Source organism: Oncorhynchus mykiss, chromosome 10, assembly GCF_057628025.1.
Source record: "Oncorhynchus mykiss isolate SJ-2025 chromosome 10, ASM5762802v1, whole genome shotgun sequence".
Classification (NCBI taxonomy): Eukaryota; Metazoa; Chordata; class Actinopteri; order Salmoniformes; family Salmonidae; genus Oncorhynchus; species Oncorhynchus mykiss.
In genome coordinates this window covers 37,716,988-37,739,412 of record NC_143031.1, presented here as the reverse complement: position 1 = coordinate 37,739,412, position 22,425 = coordinate 37,716,988, and the positions used below count along the sequence as shown (strand labels likewise).

At 42.3% G+C, this 22,425-nt stretch overlaps 1 protein-coding gene across 1 annotated transcript in view; it reads left to right on the top strand.

The window, feature by feature from the left end:
- LOC110533823 (teneurin-1) overlaps positions 1-22,425 on the top strand; it is a 185,580-nt gene that overhangs the window by 154,630 nt on the left and 8,525 nt on the right. The window contains exons 22-29 of the mRNA XM_036990211.2: positions 934-1,166; positions 10,966-11,120; positions 15,502-15,868; positions 16,255-16,765; positions 17,625-17,797; positions 18,574-18,809; positions 20,609-20,902; positions 21,034-21,424. Of these exons, the coding sequence (XP_036846106.2) occupies positions 934-1,166; positions 10,966-11,120; positions 15,502-15,868; positions 16,255-16,765; positions 17,625-17,797; positions 18,574-18,809; positions 20,609-20,902; positions 21,034-21,424 (2,360 nt within the window). The remainder of the gene's footprint in view (positions 1-933; positions 1,167-10,965; positions 11,121-15,501; positions 15,869-16,254; positions 16,766-17,624; positions 17,798-18,573; positions 18,810-20,608; positions 20,903-21,033; positions 21,425-22,425) is intronic.

The following is a 22,425-nucleotide window of genomic DNA, read 5'->3' as shown; positions in this document are numbered from 1 at the left end:
TTTAGGAATGTAGTGGAGTAAAAGTAAAAGTTGTCAAAAATATAAATAGTAAAATAAAGTACAAATACCCCCCAAAAAACAACTTATTAATTTGTACTTTAAAGTACTTTATACTTAAGTACTTTACACCACGGATATTTTTGTCATGATTTCAGTCACCGTTCAGTTGCAGTGCAATTACTGTAAAGATGATACAGCTGTCAGAGTTAGAGCTGTATGGATTTTAATCATATCTTCAGGTGAAAAGATTGAGTTTGTCTGTGGTTGGCAGATGTTTGTTTCACGTTAGTCAGATGTTAATCTCGGAACCTACAGTATGACGTGGTTCTTCTTGAGCAACCATTTAAGATGAAAGACTGAAGGAAACTGAACTGGTGTTAAGTGATAAAAGCCAGCTCTTTGGGGATTGACCAGTAAATGTGTATTTCATATATACAGTACCAGGGATGGGCAACTTTGATGAGGGTGGGGGCTGCAAAAAAACGGATATCATCATCAGGGCCGCATTGCCTCGTGGGTCTGCTTACCCAATTCTTAAAATTTTGCCATAGAGTGGAGGCAAATGTTTGCTTTTTATATGATTTTTATATGGTCACTGATGGTCAGTTGGCCCCACGCTGGTCGGTAATTTGACTATGCTTACTACAAGTTTAGATAGCTGGCTGCTAGACTAACTTACCGATCTAATGTAGCTGACATGGGCTAATTGAGCGACTGCTGATGCACATCCACATTTCGAAACCTTGTGTAGTCTACTATTCTAACTCTCAACAGTAATTTTGTGTTCCCCCGCAAAAAAATAAATATATATATATATGTATTATTATTTTTTATTGGTCCACAGGCCTACAATATATCCCTGATATATACAAACAGTACATTGTTTATGTTTTTTGTAGTGTAGACCTAAGTGATAGGGTCTTTTCTTTGCAGCTCCAGCCCAGCCCATAAGTACTACTTGGCCATGGACCCAGTAAGGGAGGCCCTCTACTTGTCTGACACCAGCAGCAGGAGGGTCTACAGACTCAGGACCCTCACAGAGCCCAAGGACCTGGCCAAAAACATGGAGGTGGTGGCAGGGACGGGGGACCAGTGCACCCCCTTCGATCAAGGCCACTGTGGAGATGGGGGCAAAGCCATCGATGCCTCCCTCAACAACCCCAGAGGTACAGCATCATCACTACCTTAATATGGCAATTAGTCTATAACCCTTAAAATAGTAAAGGGCTACCTTATTGCTTTCAATCAGAAGTTACAGAATTAACCATCTAGTGTGAAGGGAGACATTTAAAAGGACACAGATATTTATACGCTCTTGGAAAAAAGGCTTTCAAAAGGGTTCTTCGGCTGTCCCCATAGGAGAACCCTTTTTGGTTCCAGGGAAAACCCTTTTGGTTACAGGTAGAACCCTCTGTAGAAAGGGATCTACATGTAACCCAAAAGGGCTCTACTCAAAGGGTTCTACCTGGAACCAAAAAGGGTTCTTAAAAGGGTTCTCCTATGCAGACAGCTGAAGAACCCTTTAATTTTCTAGATAGCTCCTTTTTGTCTAAGTGTGTATGCAGAGACCAGTCCCTTTCCTGAACCTGAGAAGTATTATGATTCAGGGTCTGAATATTGATATGTATTATTAGCAGAGGTTAAATGTGCTTCTGTCTTGTCAATAGAAAATCCTTGAAATTGGTTGAAGGTGAGGCTTTGTCCACCAATGATGATCCCATTCATTTTCTGTTCTCAAACAGCAGCGGCTTTGAAGTTCAAACAGAGTGTTGCTCCTTCTTGCCAGGGTTGAAAATTCCTGTCTCCCCTCTACGGCTAATATGTGTAGGAGCCAAATGAGGGTCAGAGCAATGTGGGCACATCATTTAGACTGGCTGTAGCCCGGGCATGATGTTCCGGATCCAGCGCTGAGACGCTATTAATTCCAGCTATGTGCCCGCCCCTCCTCTCTCCTCCTCCCGGTCTCCCTCAGCCTCCCCTTCAGCCTTATCGAATGGGTTGGGAGCAGCTTAGTTAGACCACACAGCACAGTATGGCAGCAATGGAAATGAATTTCGCTGCTCCTCCAACACACAATACCAGGGATCCCATGGCCCCGTAGGCGCCAGAGTAATGCCTTTATCAGGTGATAACACACAGTCGCTGCATCAGTCCTTCACACACAGTCCCAATAACTGACTCTCCCCTTCACAGGACAGACCTTTATAGTGCTGCTGCAGCAACATGTGACATGGTCCAATGCAGCCAGTTGATCCACCCAGCCCGATCAGGAGTAAAGATGGCAGCCAAATCACAATCAAGATGTTACTGTAAAACCATGACTAGTGATGAAACTGTTCCTAAATCAGGGAGCCCAGGCCGGGAGGGAGCAGGATAGTGTATTGCTAACAGGATTTAAGTGTGGCTGACAGATCTGCAAAGGAGGGCAAGAGGAGGAGAGGCTGTCGTACTCCACGACGTCGCGTTAACCTTCAGGAATAATGAGTATTACTGGCTGTCACAGATGCAGATGCAGTCTTTGTGAAGCAACTGCAGTCCATACGCGCACTACTGTTTGGGCCTTCATTGATATTGATGTTGTATTGACACTCTCCTCAGTTCCATGTTTTTTTAAGTGTCCCCTGCAGCACATAACGCATTACAACTATTAATTATAATAGCTCCCTGAACCAGGAAACCACAACATCAGTTCATCACTGTCACCTCAGCCAGCTTTGGATTTATCCTCATTTTGTGGTTCCTGCTGCATTCTGTTGTGTTGCATAAATAGGATACCAAGAGAAAGGCTTTGGATCATGTGTTTTTCTGCAAACTCTGCTCTTAACTAGGCTTCTATACTATTAAGAGACAGGATTGCACTTAGCAAATTGTGTTGGGTGGTTTTTTGGGGGTTTAACAATCCCTAATATGTCATATTCATAGGGGTCTTGTTTTATTGATCCAGCTTTGAGGACAAGATGTAAAGGTGTGATTACATCAGTGAAAACAATTTGTACGGGCATGATCAAATCAGGGAAACTGTGAAGTCAATTACAATGTGCAAAAACAAGGGTTGTAATAGGCTAGCACCAGGTGGTTCTTTGAAAGAGGTGTTTTACAGACTACGCCACATTATTGCATGATGCCATACAGTAAGGGTTTGTTTTAATATAGTAACGTGAGGCTGATAGATGGCTCAGACATGGTGACACTCCAGACAGGGATGGATTAGATAGTCTTTCGCTCATAACAACAGTGAAATTGAGATCAATCCATTTCCCCTCGTGGATTGATTCCCATGTTGTTACGGTAACTGCAAATACTACATTGTTCCACCTGCAAGCGACTGTGTACTGTACCAGCTAATGGTCCACTAATGGCCTGAATTTGTTCAGTATTGAGTTGAGTTGTATAGAAATACACTGTATTCATATGTGGATTTTGTGATTAGTCATTTGTATGCTTTTGTTGGTGATGGTTGACAGGGTTGTTGTGACTAGGACTAGATGCTGTTAGCATTCTTTCCTCTGTATGACAGATCTATCTGTTCTCATGTTGATCTATTAAACACACTTTACCAGAGCACTTCACACAGTAGGGCTATACTCTTATTATTTGGAACAATGCTTTAAGGTAACCCTGACCTTTAGCCCAGCACTTGTGAAGGGAGAGTTTTTTTTTAGCTCCTTAAGGCAGCCTGAGGGAGAAGCTTGATGATGAAAGATGACATCGGCGCACTTTTTGCTAAATCCAGCAGTGAATCAATTAGGTGTGTTGGCGGGTCTTTAGCTGATGCTCTGTCACTGTCACACAGATTGTGAGTCTTCTTTCATCAGCTTGTCAGCCTTTCTGATTGACAGAAGAGTGTGTGAATAATGTAGGCAGATGCCTTTGAATTCTCTCTCCCTTCATGCTTCAGTTTGACACACGCAGAGACTCTTGTTTTCTAATTAGTATATGGGTTTATGTTATTTCTTTATGCATGTATTAGTAACAGATCTGGGTTCAAATAGAAAACATATTTTCTATGCATTTGAGTATTTTCAAATAAGGAGGCCCGAATCAACTACTTCTGTTTGAAGTATTTTAAATTATTCAGAAATAGATATTTAAAATACTATTTTCAAATACCTGGATTAAATGCATGGCAGTGTATATTCCAATATTCAACTACTTGTCATTTCAAATAAAACATATACAAATTCATACTTCCAAATGTATTTGAAAGTAATTGAAATACCCAAAATAGTATTTTAACCCAGGTCTGATTAGTAATATGCATGTGCCTTGTGGTCTTGTGTACATCATCTTTTTTATAAGGAGATTGAAATGTTGTTTAAATATGTGCCTGTTCCATTACATCTAAAATACCAAATCTTCCTTCAGGGTTTTAAAAATGTTGTGACCCTGAAGCAACTTTTATCAGTTGATGTTTCTAATCGAAGTCCAGGTGTGAAAGGAAGGAAGTGCAAAAAGCTCTTGAAACCAAGAGAGCATCTGATCTGCTGTTTTTAGACAAAACTCAAGAGGGCATGAACAGCAACAGTTAGGAGTCATTTAAACATGGGTTAAAAGTTCTGAGGGTGTTGATTAGTGGTACATATTAAAGTGCAAGTCAACTGAGATTCACAAACAGGAAGCCAACAGACTGAATAAGGATGAGGTAGCGGCTGACTGTTGTGGTTGAGCATAGATACGTAGCACTTTAAGGCTACTTCTTAAACAGTTCAAGTCTATCCATTAGATAATGCCTATCCAATGATACCAAGTCTAGGTAAGAAAGTTGTCGCTTGATGCATCTTAGTAAGGAGAATGCAGAATAAGTGGATTATTCCAACAATTTCACAGCTTGAAATTTCACAGACTAGGGCTCTTAAGGATGAAAATATGCTTTTAAGGAAAGATAAGAGCATTGGCAGACTGATTCAAATGTGTGATAACCTGACACCAGGTCCACATGCTTTCTAATAGTCTACTCAGAACAAAAATGTGCTTTTAGAAAGTCTTGCCCAAACAAAATGTGGCACACAAATACATTTTCAATCAATACACACCTGACCTAAGAGCAGTCAATAATCCTCACCCCACGTAAATCTGAGGGGTTGTTGTTTTTTCCCTCTAAATTCTTATCACAAAATACTGTAGCACACAACAAAGTACCAAATAGCATTATATCCAGACATTTCTATATTATATCACTAAGCAATAAGGCCCAGGGGGTCTGGTATATTGGCCATACACCACAAACCCCCGAGGTGCCTTATTGGCTTGAAGGGCATTCTGGAGTGTGCATTATTTTTCTATAATGCACAGTATAATTGAATGGCTATGAAATGTATTCTTACATGTATTATGTTTGACCTGCTTTTCAAAAGCAAAAGTCAAATTGAAAAACATTGGCATTGTTGAATTCAATTTTCATAATAGCAAGCTAGCAAGTCTGCCTGTTTGGCTAACAAGGCCACTACTGTAGCTATCTGGTAAACTTGCTAATTCAGTGGATGTTGAACAGCTGTTCTACAGGCAAATGAACACATTTCTAGTGGCAAATGGGTTAAATTACAGCGTTGGTATAAAAGGGGTAATCAACTCGGGGCTCTATGCGTTCTCTGGAAAATAATGCAACTCCATGGAAGGTTAGATCCGCTCTGCTAGCGCATAGTTGAACACACCTTCCACGTTGTTCATTATTTTTCTATAGAACACAGAGCACCTCGTTGATGATCCCTTACATGTACACGCGGCTGACTTGCTGTTTCAGACCATCAGCATCCAGGAACCAAACTACCCTGTTTATAATTGCTTTTAACCGATTGTTACAGGAGGATATCACCATGTTAAAGATAATTGTTGAAATCCCAGGTCTATGGCTTGTGTACTTACTGTAATATCAGCTAGATGCAGCGTAGAGGATCTGTAATGTCAGCTAGAAATCTATCTGATTTTAACAGTGTATCAAGCAGTAGCTGTAATGTGGTTGAACAAACTTTCAGTGGATTCATATTGACTGGAAATATGACGAAGAATCGATTATAAACCAAAAATAAAAGCAACACATTGATTAAGTATTTTCATGACTTAGTAGGAGAGAGTGCTTGGCCTTGAAATGAATGTTGAATCGTCGGCTTTTTGATTAACCATAAAAAGGTCTCCCAGAAGTAGGTCAACCACTAGGTTCCATCGAGTATCTGCCAACACGTTGCTTCAAGTGGGACACAATGTACTGTAAACAAATGAGTATAAATAATGCACCCTCTATGTTTTCCTTGGTACAATAGCAGTGGCGGTAGTAGTAGTGTTTCAGGTGATATACCAATGTACTGTAATCTCCCCTCCCAATCTCAGAACACCCCTCAATTTATCCCCCGGCCTTATGCAGCCCCCCCCAAAAAAAATCCACACCCTTTTTGTACCCACACTTTGAAAGCCACACTGGATTTCAAAATTGTTCAATGATGAAGGTGGGCGCTTGCTATACCAGATACACAGGTCCCGTGGTTTCGTTTCAATGTGGCAGTGTTTCAAAGAAAATCTAAACCATTTTCAGCCACGTTTGTGGCAGTTCTCAGCTCAAACATACATGGCCAATTATCGACCGCACGTGTGGTGCAGGAATCAATCTTGCCACACACAAAAGTCCTCTCCAGAGAGAACAAGAGCTGACGGGCAATCATTTCATAGGCCGTGTACACTTGCCGTTATCAGTGTGAGACGGCATAGAGGCCGCCAGTGCCTCTTTAATGAGGAGGCGTGCGTGAAAGTGGCAGGAGCAGTCATCTGTAAACACATGTACGATCAGGCAGAACCCACAGATCAGTCTCTCTGATGTGGAGCAACTGGCTGTGGAAGCCAGGGAGCGACACCAGGCACCCAATCATCCCAAGCAGGCGGCTTCCCCCACCTAGTACTGCCCAGACTAGGCTGCCCTGGATATGCATCTCCTCGCCCCTGTGGCAGGGACCAGGGATGGATAAGGGTCAAGAGCTTCTCCTCAAAATTAATGTTTTCCCTTCTTTATTTTATTAAATACATTGGGCAAGGTATTAATGCTGGGTCAGACCTGGTGACTGGTCAATTTATCATCTCATTTCCCACCTTTTCCCCAGGGCATCCACCTAAGCTTGTGCTGTGAAATTTTACATGATACCCAGGGTAATAGCTTTGTACTACTGGAATCTGAAGTAGTATTATTTTGTCTGTGCCATCAATTATTTGGTCTCTCTCGTTCAGCAGTGACTGTACCTCACCAGGCCAGTGTTTGGGGGTTGGGGGATTCAATGAGGTAACCCAGACATGATTAATTTACAGAGGGCTTAATCAATCATCTCTGGACAATTCATCTATTTTGTGCTACTTTTAGACCTCTCATATACATAGGTATCATATACTGTAAGTACCATAGAAAATGTATATTTGCATTTCAAATGATATTTTCAATGTATTTCATTATGACTTTATTATAAACCTAACAACTACTACGACATACATTAAGTCTACTACAGTATAGGAGAGCTTGACATATTGGACACAGTAGAAATCCTCCGACTAGTGTAATCCTCGCGTTTCTCTCAATATGTGGAAAATGGAGAAGACCGCAGTCTAAGGTAGTATTGGTCAATAATTCCATCAACAGTATCCCTCAAATTAAAAGACGTGATTAGATCTGCTTCAACCCAGCGTTCCTGCCTGTAAGACTGGAACTAATCCTCAGATCCAAGAAGTAAACATGTTGCCCAGCGTATTAACAGCTTCACCCCCAAGGTTACAGATATTTACATTGAGCTGTTTTGTATTTTGGAATTTTAATTAGACCAAACGAATAAGTTGAAACATGTTTTTCATCTTATTAATTTAGGAGTGTTTTGCTTACCATGGGGGGGATTCTGCTCTGCTCTCTATTTCAGTACTATCTCTGTTATTTGGGACACTCTGAAGGGTATGAGGGGAACACTTATCATCCCACATCATGCATAATTAACTAAATGATGAGGGTGATATGTCATGCAATTAAGCTGGAATGATGAGGTATGTCTGTAAACAAGCAGTATTGACACCGATGTTGTGCGAACTTGTGAGTATTTTGGTTGAAAAATATTTTAAAAAATATATAATTATGCATTTGGATTTCTATTATTCATGGGCACATGTCTGGCAATCAGTTAAAAATATATTCCTCAGTATCTCTGTGTCTTAAACGAAATTAGCCTACCAATCATTGCATATTTGAGGATATAATGTTGTCATGTGCAGAGTTTGTTCAGACTGCTCGAATAGATTATTAAGATTTTCCAGGAAGGCTTAACCACACACGGTATCTGTAGAATCTCAGTATCATCTTATGAACACAATGTTGAAATACATTACTATTAATTGATTGGTTTCATCATTGATTGGTCAGAGGAGTGAGTCTACTCTCCTGGTTTCTCTGGCCCTGACCAGTGGCTGAATGAGAGATAACTGGCAGCATACAGACATACAGCTCCCCTAGACGAGTTGGCTGGCCAGCCCTGATGTAAACACTGTGTGGACATGGACACAAAGCCAATAGGTCCAAGGCTAGTCCCAGAGAAGCAGCCAACGTGATGCCATTCAGCCCACTAGGCTTACTAAGTGTCTGACTCGACAGGATATCTCAACCTGACCTTGAGTGGTACAATCAGAGGCGCAACTTTGGTTTTAGAAGTGGGGGGGGCATTATTTTAAATTTGATTTGATCCAGTCAGATAACACTCAAACAACTTACTCGACCGCTCGGAAGCGTCCACATGGTCCTAAAGCACACCGCTGCCTCGTTTTGGGGACATGTCTCTAGTGAAAGGCAGAATGGCAGAATTGTGTTGTCTGATTGTTCACACGGACAAAGTAAAGAAGTCCATTCTATAGGATTTCCAAGGCCTCTCCATGGCAATCCATTTACTGCACTGTAGTTCTCTCCATGGCAATCCATTTACTGCACTGTAGGCCTCTCCATGGCAATCCATTTACTGCACTGTAGGCCTCTCCATGGCAATCCATTTACTGCACTGTAGGCCTCTCCATGGCAATCCATTTACTGCACTGTGGGCCTCTCCATGGCAAACCATTTACTGCACTGTAGGCCTCTCCATGGCAATCCATTTACTGCACTGTAGGCCTCTCCATGGCAATCCATTTACTGCACTGTAGGCCTCTCCATGACAATCCATTTACTGCACTGTAGGCCTCTCCATGACAATCCATTTACTGCACTGTAGGCCTCTCCATGGCAATCCATTTACTGCACTGTAGGCCTCTCCATGACAATTCATTTACTGCACTGTAGGCCTCTCCATGGCAATCCATTTACTGCACTGTAGGCCTCTCCGTGGCAATCCATTTACTGCACTGTAGGCCTCTCCATGACAATCCATTTACTGCACTGTAGGCCTCTCCATGGCAATCCATTTACTGCACTGTAGGCCTCTCCATGGCAATCCATTTACTGCACTGTAGGCCTCTCCATGGCAATCCATTTACTGCACTGCACCTCAGAATTGTCCATTCCTGATTAAACATGAAATGCACAAACATTGTGTTGTTGTGTAATTCCACAGTTGCATGTCACACAGCTGTTCTTTTCAGCTCCCAAGCCTACGTTGACGGTCTTAGTTGAAAACCTACACAGTACAGTGTATATGTAGAGCGTGCAAAGCTGTCATCAAGGCAAAGGGTGGCTATTTGAAGAATCTCAAATATAAAATATATTTTGATTTGTTGAACACTTTTTTGGTTACTACATGATTCCATGTGTTATTTCATAGTTTTGATGTCGTCCCTATTATTCTACAATGCAGAAAATAGTTTTAAAAAATGAAGAAAAGCCCTTGAATGAGTAGGTGTTCTAAAACCTTTGACCGGTAGTGTAAGCAGACAGTAGTTATGGCAAAGAATGAAACCATATTGAAGTGTATTATTTATTACATACATTTTCTTTTTTTTGGCACTGGTCAGTGTGTTAAAAACGTTAGCTTCATAACACCCGTTGAAACCTCAAAAGCATATACTTCTATCTGTTCACATTTTACTCAGACCACATCTTTTCATTCGCATCCACTGTTGCTGTGTTGACTATTTTGTCATCTTTTTCAATGAACACAATAAGAAGATGCTGCTCCATGCATATTGCAACTAGCCAAATCGTTGCCTTGAACCTCTTTCAAACTGAAATGTTAGAATTGGTTTTAAGGATGTAAGCTCCTCTAAGACGATTAAAGCTGCTTCATTCATTGGGATCGGAGAACGGTAGAGAAGCCAGCAGCATGCGATCTGGAATCTGCATTGCTCTGTGAACTCTAGAGGCTCCCAACTTGCAGTGCAAATCTCATCAGATAATACCCAGACACTTGATTAAATGAATTGGCTATATTATCATGCAGCACACATCTCTGTGGGGAGAAGGGGGCTGATGACGGGGATAAAAGTAGTCACATGCTCCTCACTCTACCATGAAGGATCACTCTTTGAACAAACATGCTTCAGACTCACTGTTGTCTAATGAAGGGTTTCCCAAACTCAGTCCCGGGGCCCCCCCTGGGTGCACCTTTTGGTTTTTACCCTAGCATTACACAACTGATTCAAATAACCAACTCATCATCAAGCTTTGATTATTTGAATCAGCTGTGTAGTGCCAGGGCAAAAGGTTTGGGAAGCCCTGGTGTAATGTCTATATGTGTATTGTCCAATAAGGAATGAATGAGAGTGTTAAGATGACATACAGTATTTCATCATCTTCCTTTAAAGGGAGTTCAGTAATAATATACCTAAATGATTGTCATAAACAGCCTGTGTCACCTGACTGGTCTCTTGACCGTCAATGTAATATCAAACTTCTAATATTGTCATTATAATCACATCTACTCTGTGACAACCCTGTTTAGGCATCCAACTGAACATTCAAACAACGTTTTACTGCTGTTACTGCTGCCTGAGCTGTGCAGTAATGAATTGTCTCTCCTTCCCCTCCGACAGGGATTGCAGTGGACAAGCAAGGATTTGTCTACTTTGTTGATGGAACCATGATTCGCAAGATCAATGGGAAAGGAATGATATCAACTGTCATTGGTTCCAACGGCTTGATGTCCACTCAACCGTTAAGCTGTGACGCCCGCATGGATATTTCACAGGTGAGATGGCTAGACGGCTAATGCACGCACACACACACACACACACACACACACACACACACACACACACACACACACACACACATACACACACATAGCTAGGAATGTCAGGTTTTCCAAGCCCGACGTTTACTCAGAGCAGTACTGGTAGACTAAACAGACAGAATGGTATTTCAAAAGCTATTCTATACCCCTTATCTAATACTGTATGTATATCCTCCTTTAGTTCCAAGGATCTAATCATGCAACAATTCCATTTGAACCTATATGCAGTCATCTATAAGTAACAGAGTTTAAGTCATCAATCAGTCATCAAGCATTAAAACTGATATTAGGGATCAGCAATTAGACTTTAATGTCCAAGAGGTTTATAAAAAAAAAAGAAAGAAAAAAATAGACAGATCTTATATATCTATCTGACCTATAAAAATGGAGAGGCCTGATAGAGGACATTTCCTTTGAGACGTTCCCGTCATGATTAACTGGCCTCAGCCCCTGAATGCTCCCTCTCAATGGTGAATTATATTCTTGCTTCTGTCTCTGCTCTCACGGGCAGCTGAGGCCCAGACCAGCACGGGATGCACCCTGACTCAGAGAGCAATTATTCTCAGCCCCCCGGACCTTGCCATAGGAAACCACCTTATTAAGTTCTCACCAAAAGTTGTAAAAATGCTGAGGCTGGCTAACCTTCAGAGAGGGCTGCAGATATATGCCCTACAGTCACACTCTCTCTACAGACTCTCTCTCTTTATCTCTCTACCCCTCTTCCTCGACACTCTTAGAAAAAAAGGGTTCTTCAGCTGTCCCCATAGGAGAACCCTTTTTGTTTCCAGGTAAATCCCTTTTGGGTTTCATGTAGAACCCTCTGTAGAAAGGGTTCTACATGAAACTGAAATGGTTCTACCTGGAACCAAAAGGGTTCTACTTAGAACAAAAACAAGGTCTTCAAAGGGTTCTCCTATGGGGACAGCCAAAGAACCCTTTTAGGTTCTAGATAGCACCTTTTTTTCTGAGTGTACCACGCTCTCGCTCTCTCTCTCTCTCTCTCTCTCTCTCTCTTCCTTTCTCTCTACCCTTTTATCTCTCTCTCTCTCTCTCTCTCTTCTTCACAGCAACACAGCACATTGACCCACATCTGAGCGGGTTGCACAGCTCTGAATAGGGAACAGGGAAATTAACTGCTGTGCCCCCATAAGGGCTTATCACATAAGGAGCACACTATTCTCCTCTTATGCCCAGATTTACTCCTGTAGAATGCTACTCCTGTAGAATGCTACTCCTGTAGAATGCCACTCCTGTAGAATGCCACTCCTGTAGAATGCTACTCCTGTAGACTGCTACTCCTGTAGACTGCTACTCCTGTAGACTGCTACTCCTGTAGACTGCTACTCCTGTAGAATGATTATCCATGCGCATCACTGGGCTGGATCACGTGCCGATGAACCCATCAAAGCACTCATGAAAAGCGACAAAACTATATTAGATCATAATGGGTGTGGGTTTCCTCCAGAGCATTCGCATGATCTGAGTCTGAGATTGTGATGCTGTAGAGAGAGGCAACAGGGACATTGCGTACTGTACCGTCTCAATTAAACCTGTATATAGGAGGATACAGTATGCTTGTGAGAACGAAAGCCTATTTTGCATCACAATAATCCGATCATTGACACTCCCTATTATTCCCATAGACATTTGACATTTGAGAAGCAGCATGACGAAGCATTAAATTAAATGCTTGAAATTCAGATTATATCTTGCATACAGCTATTCTTTTTACTGTCCGTGTTTCAGGCTTTGCGTTCCTGGCTTTCATTTTCTGACAATTCCTTTTGTTGGTTTTCTGAATGAGCCCTTTTCCGCGGATGTATTATGCAGTGGAGTGATTTCAAACAACTTCATCCTCAAGATGTTAACTTGCAAGTTGGCGCTCTCCCTCCTCCTCAGGTATCTCACATGCAAAGTTTGATGTTCTACTGTGATACAATCAGATATCCAAACTATCAGACCACAGCCTCGAATCACAGTAATGGCCAGCATTGCAGTGAGTTGGCCATTTTTAATATGATGTGTGGTGGTGGTTTATATATAGGTTTGGCAATGGTATTCCATTTTCTCCAGAATTCTCCATGCATATTTGTTGGTGTGTGCAAGGCCTAAGGCCTCTCAGCATGCACAGCCCAACAAATACTTTAAACTGTGACCCCAGATTGGAACAAAGCGGATTTCTGTGCAGGAGGCAAATGAGAGTGATTTAGTTGTTGAATCACACTGGAAGATAAACACTGTCTCATCTCAAGAGCAATGTGTTTCTCCCCCAAGCCATTCTGAAAACAATAGAAGGCTGGAGAGTTCTACGAAACAAAGGGAGTCCAATACCCCATTCAATCCACCACTCCGGGCTTTTACAGTGCAATAAGGCATAACTCTCTGGTTCCCCTCCCCTAGCAAATGAGACCCCTGCAAGTGAATAATAAAGCACTTTATTTATAAGGGTTGGGAGAGAGTTGTATTGAGTCACTGCAAACAGATTAGCATTGTGTGGGTACAGAGTGAATTGAAATCATAGAAAAGTTCAGTGATAGTGTATTATATGTGACAGAGCCTATCACACTATTCCAGATTTTCATGCAAACAAAATGCAAGCATATGACAGCTTTTAGGTGGAACAGGTTGCATTGATTTTGTTTTTTCAATCGCAGGAGAGAAAAACACATGATGTCAATTAGCGTTGTTTTTGGGAGGGGAGCTGCCAGGCACAGATGTGCTTTGAAACGATGGCTGCAGTGGGTAAACTCACCTCCAGTTTGAATGTGTGGACACTATACTGTCAGTATATTTTGTTACCAGTGTAGAGAAGTGTCAAATTATTCCTGAACAGATCCCTTTCATTCATGCACAATTGACTTGCATTTATGCAGTCCCGTTCATCAGATCATCTCAGAGTGCTTGAAGGTGAGATGGCAACTAATTTTATCCTCCACCAATCTGAATCATTCACCCCTATTGTGCAGGAACACTTTGCACCCATTATTTGTGGTGGAAGAATGGTTTTTCATGATCCGATTAAACACAGGGGTGATTATATGGGCACATTTCTTTATTAGGACTGTCCAGCACCCTTAAGTATCCCACTCACGCTTAGTGAACTGTACCTTGGAGCTTTTTATTTCAAATGTGTGTCCTTAGCTGAGTCTCAGGGGAACACGGTGTGAGTACACGTACAAAAATGACCTTAGTTACATTACCACTTGTACAATAGTCACATGCTATTATACAGCTTTCACAATATGTCCTCTATTTGAAATGGCCTACCTAATATTGCTGAATGTATGACACTGACAGACTTTGCCCAAGAAGTCTACACAGCGTACAGTGCCTTCAGAAATAATTCACACCCCTAGACATTTTCCACATTTAAAATGGATTCAATTGGGAAAAAAAATGTGTCACTGGCCTACACACAATACCGCATAATGTCAAAGTGGAATTATTCTTTTCGCAATGTTTACAAATGAATAAAAAATGAAAAGCTGAAATGTCTTGAGTCAATAAGTATTCAACCCCTTAGTTATGGCAAACCTAAATAAGTTCAGGAGTAAAAATGTGCTTAACAAGTCACATGCTCACTGTGTGCAATTCTAGTGTTTATCATGATTTTTGAACGACTGACTCATCTCTGTACCCCACATATACAATTATCTGTAAGGTCCCTCAGTCACCAGACACTGGGAGATGAATTCACCTTTCAGCAGGACAATATCCTAAAACACAAGGCTAATTCTACACTGGAGTTACCAAGAAGACAGTGAATGTTTCTGAATGGCCGAGTTACAGTTTTGACTTAAATCTGGCAAGACCTGAAAATGGTTGTATAGCAATAATCAACAACCAATTTGACAGTAGAAGAATTTTGAAAAGAATAATGGGCAAATGTTGCACAATTCAGGTGTGGAAAGCTCTTAGAGACTTTCCCAGAAAAACTCACAGCTGTAATCTCTGCCAAAGGGGATTCTAGAATGTATTGAATCAGGGGGTTGAATACTTATCTAATCAGTATTTTTTTATAAATATTTTACAAATGTTAGAATTTTTCTTCCACTTTGACATTACAGATTATTTTGTGTAGATCGTTAAAAAAAAATGACAAATCAATTTTAATCCCACTTTGTAGCACAACAAAATCTGGAAAAAGTCTAGGGGTGTGAATACTTTCTGAAGGCACTGTCTGTGCAATTCTGACTACTTCTTTTACATAATATTCATTACAATATGATGCCATTTAGATCATCAAAGACAGTAGAAAAACTGTAAAGGAAATGTTTCAGGAGAAACTTTGCGGCACCCATCTATGTACACTTGTTAAACTGTTTCCCTGCTCTAGGTTCGTCTAGAATGGCCCACCTACCTGGCTGTCAACCCCATGGACAACTCCCTGTACATCTTGGACAACAACATAGTGATCCAGGTGTCAGAGAGCAGCCAGGTGAGGATCGTGGCGGGCCGGCCCATCCACTGCCAGGTCCCTGGGATCGACCACTACCTGGTCAGCAAGGCAGCTGTCCACTCCACCCTGGAGGCAGCCAAAGCCATCGCAGTTTCCCACCAGGGCACTCTCTACATCGCTGAGACGGACGAGAGGAAGATCAACCGCATCCAGCAGGTCACCACTAACGGGGAGATCTCTGTGGTGGCCGGGGCGCCCACTGAGTGTGACTGCAAGATCGACCCCAACTGTGACTGCTTCTCTGGTGGGTCCCCTGTTGTGAACACCATTATGCCTCAGACTAACTTCAGCAGTCTATCAGAGACCTGTGGAGAGGCTCTCTGGATGGACATGCAATGATTTGGAACTATTGTAACCCGCCCGCATGATGGTTATGGTGGCATCAGTCTAGCTTGACAAAACAAAGATACTTTAACGTGTGAAATATCTCAGTAGAGGGCTGGGATGAACTGCAACTTCATTTTGCTCAACACTCAGTTTGTCTATGATGTATTATTCATATACATTTTATTTGACATCACAACTTGTCAAACACCACATTATTATAAGTATAAATACATAAATAGTTTTTCAATGTATTCTACCTTAGCTGGTTGAGTGCTCAATCTCTGCATTGTCCTTTTTCCACAGGAGATGGTGGATATGCCCGTGATGCCAAGCTAAAGGCTCCCTCGTCCCTGGCTGTTTCCCCTAACGGGACTCTGTACATCTCAGACCTGGGGAACATCCGTATCAGGGCCCTGTCCCCCAACAGGCCCCAGCTCAACCAGAACAGCATGTATGAGATCACCTCTGTGGTGGACCAGGAGCTCTATCTGTTCAGCGTGAACGGCACCCACCTCCACACCCGCAGCCTGGTCACCGGAGACTACGTCTATAACTTCACTTACTCAGGAGAGGGCGACGTGAGCGCCGTGGTCTCCAGCGACGACACCGCGGTCCACGTGCGCCGTGATGCCAATGGCGTGCCCCTCTGGCTGCTGGTGCCCGGGGGTCAGGTCTATTGGCTCACTATCAGCAATGGGGGCGTCCTCAAGAAGGTCTCCGCCCTGGCGCATGACCTAGCGCAGATCAGCTACCATGGCAACTCAGGTCTCCTGGCAACCATGAGCAATGAGATTGCCTGGACAACGGTCTATCAGTGAGTATTCCGCAGCACTCCTTCCCGTCTGTCTATTGACGTCAATGACAATTATGCTTAAGAATATACTCTATTAGCATCCTGCATATCACAGCCAAAGTCTTGTTCCTGTCTGCCTCTATGTGAAGCTTTAAGAGCTTCACCACCTACACTCCCATTATACAGTAACATTTTGCTGCAGTATTGCAGTTTTTCAGAGTCTTTGGAATATGTGAAATTTGAAAGGTATATAAATAAGATTGTCAGAAAAAAAGGAAATATAAATGGATTTTCTAATAGAAGATTATTTCCTAAATTATGTTTTTCTCTAATTGGGGCAACTCCACAGGCTGGCCTGCGGAAATTGTCTTCTTTTTGTTGGTGAATCAAAGCCTGAAAGAGAAGTGGGAATAGTGTGATTATATAAAATGTTTGCGTAGGCATTTTGAGGGATTTGTTCAGGGGCGCATTGGGTTTAAATTCTGTTCGGATGTCAGGGGCAAAGAATCCTTTTCACTGCCTCTTTATTTTCCTCCCTTTAATTTAGTTTGATCGGCAATACAACCTCCCCTTTATTGTGTCCCTGTGAAAAAGCCGAAATCCACTCAAACTCCATTCTAATACTGTCCTCAGTGTCCTGCAGTGACTGCCGTTGGAGGTCAAACCTCATTGGCTCCTTTGTTCCAGCAGCATTGTTATACTGTCACCCAGTGGTGAAACTATGGAACTACAGGAAGGCGCTCAGCTCCTTCCAAAATTTGAATATTCTGGAATCCACAGTAAATGTTTCCATTTTACTATACAAGGTTGTCACAATATTTTAAGACCCAGATTTCAGACCTTGTTAGGATGTTATATGACTGGGTGTGTCCTTGACCAGGTATAATTCTGATGGTCATCTCATCAATGTCACCTTGCCAACGGGAGAGGTCAGCAGTTTCTACGGCAATATGGAGAAATCAGTGCGGGTGGAAGCAGACACTTCAAATCGGGAGAAATTCATCACAGCCACAAACTTCTCTGCTGCCAGCACTATCTATACATTACGCCAAGGTAGTAGTAAGGTTTCACGTCAGTTTCTCATCTCTCGTTTTTTTTTTTTTTTTTTTTTTTTTTTTTCATTATCATGCCGCACTGTCACTGGGGAGAGGCCATGTGAAGTCAGGCATGTCACCAGCAATGATGAAGCAAATGCATTCCTTTCTATATCTGCGTTATTTCGGTCTCCTTAACGCATTGTTCACATGCATGCCTTTACAAGGTTAACCGTTTTAATGACGGCCCAACAGCTATTTAATAGAGCATTAAAATAAAAATGAGATGACAGGTCTGACAAAGGTGTGAAGAGTTGGTGAGGAAGTAAACACGGACTTTCCTACAAACAGCAAAGAAGAGAGAAGTGAGAGAGGAGTGAGAGAGCTGCTGAGAGCGGAGTTTATTCCATGTCTCACAATCTCCTTTCGCACGGTCACACCTCTGTTCTCACATAGACACACAAGTGGTTTGTAGAAATATAGTGACTCAAGGAGATACCAGTGAAATGTCACATGGCACGTGCAATAATATACCATTCTGTTATCTCTTTGAATAAAAGTGGTGAATAATATTATTCATGTCTTTTATTGAAGAGATAACACAGTGGTATTACTGAAATATGCATATTCAACAGTCAGTTTAATTATAATACTTTCCCCCCTGACTGCTGCCATTTAGGGTATGTAGGCTACAGTGGCAGTATGAGTTGGCTGTCCCTGTTGTAGTACTGCATGAGTTAACCTCTCTCTCTCTCCCACTTACTCTCTGTTACTCTGTCACATGTCCCCACACAGAGCATGCTCAAAACACGTACCGTGTGAGTTCGGACGGCTCTCTGTGGGTGACGTTCGCCAGCGGCATGGAGGTGACCCTGAACACAGAACCCCACATCTCGGCGGGCGTGGTCAACCCCACGGTGGGCAAGTGTAACATCACCCTTCCGGGCGAGAATGCTCACAGTGTCATCGAGTGGAGGCAGAGAAGAGACCAGGCGAAAGGGAACTACACAGCCTACGAACGCAGGCTCAGGGTAAGGAAGAGACAGAACAGACTGTGTGAGCACAATACCCCTCACCATATGTGTTGTGTGGGAGGAATGTCTCCATGTGGTACAATACAACAGTGTGCTGAAGGTGTTACGTACAGTACAGCAGACCGATTGTCTCCCTATGGGACTTTGATGAGTCTTCCATAACACTACAGGTCATGGTAAATGGAAGATATACAGTGCCTTCAAAAAGTATTCATACCCCTTTTTTTTCTCACCCATCTACACACTATGACGAAGTGAAAACAAATTTTTATAAATATTTGCACGTTCATCTGTACAAACAATAGTGCGCAAGTATAAACACCATGGGAATGCACAGCCATCACACTGCTCAGGAAGGAGACTAGTTCTAGAGGAGACTAGAGATGAATGTATTTTGGTGCGAAAGATAGTAACTACTAACAATTAGATACCATGAAATTGGGGGAAAAAGGGGGGAAAATTCACAACAAAAAAGTATCTCTATCCACAGTAAAAACGAGTCCTATATCGACATAACATGAAAGGCCGCTCATGAAAGAAGAAGCCACTGCTCCAAAACCGAGGTGCTTTGCTGCAAGAGGGACTGGTGCACTTCACAAAATAGATGGCATCATGAGGGAGGAAAATTATGTTTATATTTTGAAGCAACATCTCAAGACATCAGTCAGGAAGTTGAAGCTTGGTCGCAAATGGGTCTTCCAAATGGACAATGACCCCAAGCATACTTCAAAATTTGTGGCAAAATGGCTTAAGGACAACAAAATCAAGGTATTGGAGTGGCCATCACAAAGCCCTGACCTCAATCCTATAGAGAATTTGTGGGCAGAACTGAAAATGCGTGTGCGAGCAAAGAGGCCTACAAACCTGATTGGTAGGAGGAATAAGTCAAACATTCTGCACAGTCTTTCCCTCGTTAGCCTCCTTTCTAAGCCATGTCAGGAGGAATGGGCCAAAATCCACCCAACTTATTTTGGGAAGCTTGTGGAAGGCTACCCAAAACGTATGACCCTAGTTAAACAATTTAAAGTAATGCTACCAAATACTAATTGAGTGTATGTAAACTTCTGACCCACTGGGAATGTGATGAAAGAAATAAAAGCTGAAATAAATCATTCTTTCTACTATTATTCTGACATTTCACATTCTTAAAATAAAGTGGTGATCCTACCTGACCTAAAAATGGGAATTTTAACTAAGATTAAATGTCAGGAATTGTGAAAACTGAGTTTAAATGTATTTGGCTAAGGTGTATGTAAACTTCTGACTTCAACTGTATAGACATGACTTGCTCAAATATTATGGATCCCTAGAACTTTTTTGTGGAATATTTTTAGATTCAGACAGTGAAATTGGGAAATCAATTGTATCCCAGACTTCATAGAACATGCACAGAGGGAGATACGATGATGACTGTCAGAGAAAGGAGGATAACGAGGGAAAGACTGTGCAGAATGTTTAACTTCTTCCTCCTACCAATTAGGATGAAATGAAATAAAATAATTTAGGGCCCATTTCTAGTTGAGCTGAGGCAGAGAGGGAACATTCAGCTCCATTACTGCCTGTCTTAATCGCTATTTCTAGTGATGGTGAAAACACTCATTTACCATCACACTAAAATCTTTGAAAGCTCTGTGTCGAATCAGCATCACAGATCTGTTTTTTAAACATAACATAGATTGTATCGCTCTCATCTCCGGGGATAGAACCGTTTTCCAGTCAACAGATCTAGTTTTGTTACTTGTAGGCGCGACTGTACCACTCACTCACCTATCATTCTTGTCTCTCACCATCCCCAGGCTCACAACAGAAACGTGCTGTCCATAGACTTTAACCAAGCCACACGAGTAGGCAAGATCTATGACGACCACCGCAAGTTCACCCTGCGGATCCTCTATGACCAGATGGGACGTCCCATCGTCTGGTCTCCCAGCAGCAAGTACAATGAGGTGAATGTGACCTACTCTCCAGCGGGCCTGGTGACCAGCATCCAGAGGGGCAACTGGTCAGAGAAACTGGAGTATGAGAATGGGAGGGTGGTCTCCAGGACATGGACCAATGGGAAGATATGGAGCTACACTTTTCTGGAGAAGGTATTCAGTTATTTGCTAGACGTGATTTATCCGGAACAAATATTGTTTTAGTTTGTTCTCTGTATGGATATGAATGAAGTGGCAGTCTGTAGCTCAGAGCATTAATCCACTTCTGTTTGTGTGTTCTGCAGTCGGTCATGCTGCTGTTGCACAGCCAGCGGCGGTACACCTTTGAGTATGACCACACGGACTACCTGATGTCTGTGACCATGCCCAGTATGGTGCGTCACAGCCTGCAGTCTATGCTGTCAGTGGGCTACTACAGGAACACCTACAGCCCACCAGACAGCAGCGGAGCCTCTGTGATCCACGACTACAGCCATGATGGCCGTCTGCTCCAGACTCTGTACCTGGGCACTGGCCGCCGTATCCTCTACCGCTACACCCGCCAGTCCCGCCTGGCAGAGATCCTGTACGACACCACCCTGGTCACCTACACCTACGAGGAGACCTCCGGGGGGGTGAAGACCATCCACCTCATGAACCAGGGCTTCATGTGCACCATCCGCTACAGACAGACAGGTACCGCAATACAGACCAACCTTCTAGCTAACTGGATGGGGAATAGCATGTAATGACTATACAAACGAAGACAAGCCGGTTAAACCTCAGTAATAAAGTATGATCCTCACAGAACAAAAAGAAGATGATAAGATGGATTCTAAATGATTGGGATACCATAAAGGAGCTTATTGATTTTAATAATGGAATGTATTATGACAGGTTAATGTAAGAAATAAAACCACAAATGGTTGTGCCTCTGCAGGAGTTTAAGACAATAAGCCATATAAGCTATATTAGATGAGGAGGCCTTTAGGCATAGCTGAAGATGATCCTTCATTGTGAGCTCTAATCACTATAAGCAATTCTGATAATGCTTTATGTCAGAGTAGACTTAAAGTTTGACATATAAGTCTGCTTTGAGAGATTGAGTATACCACCATGAAATACACTATTAGACCTCTTGAAATATATCCTCTGGCATATGGCCCCAATAATTAACCCATGAGAATGATATATCCTATTCAGTCTGCTGAGTTTAAATCTATTTTTGGGAGCAAAATCCATGAATGTCTCCAGAACTCAGTAGGGATTTTAAATCCCTATAAAGCCAATGTGGAATGGCACACTGATTATATAGGGCACCAAATCAGAACCCATTCTGAAGAGATGGAGATTGGGAGTGCTGCTGTGCACTGATGAGCAATTTCCTCAGCTTTACAGACTTCTATTCTGTCCTTTTTTTAGACGTACATGTCTCGCTGTTGGGGGTCACCAGACTCTGCCAGTCTCTCCCAGTCTCCATGCTAGGCCCCCTGCACAAATCCACCTCCATTTCCTTCTAACGAATTGAAATGAACGTGTTCTTAATAGCATCCCAGGTCCTCCACTGGCTGGCTACAATAAGTCTGATTTGAAGCTGAAATAAGCAATCAGGGACAGCAGAGAGAGAGGGATGATGGTAGACGAGAGCATGAATGAGAATCCTTGAGAATATATAGCCTGGCTGGTTGATTTGGCTG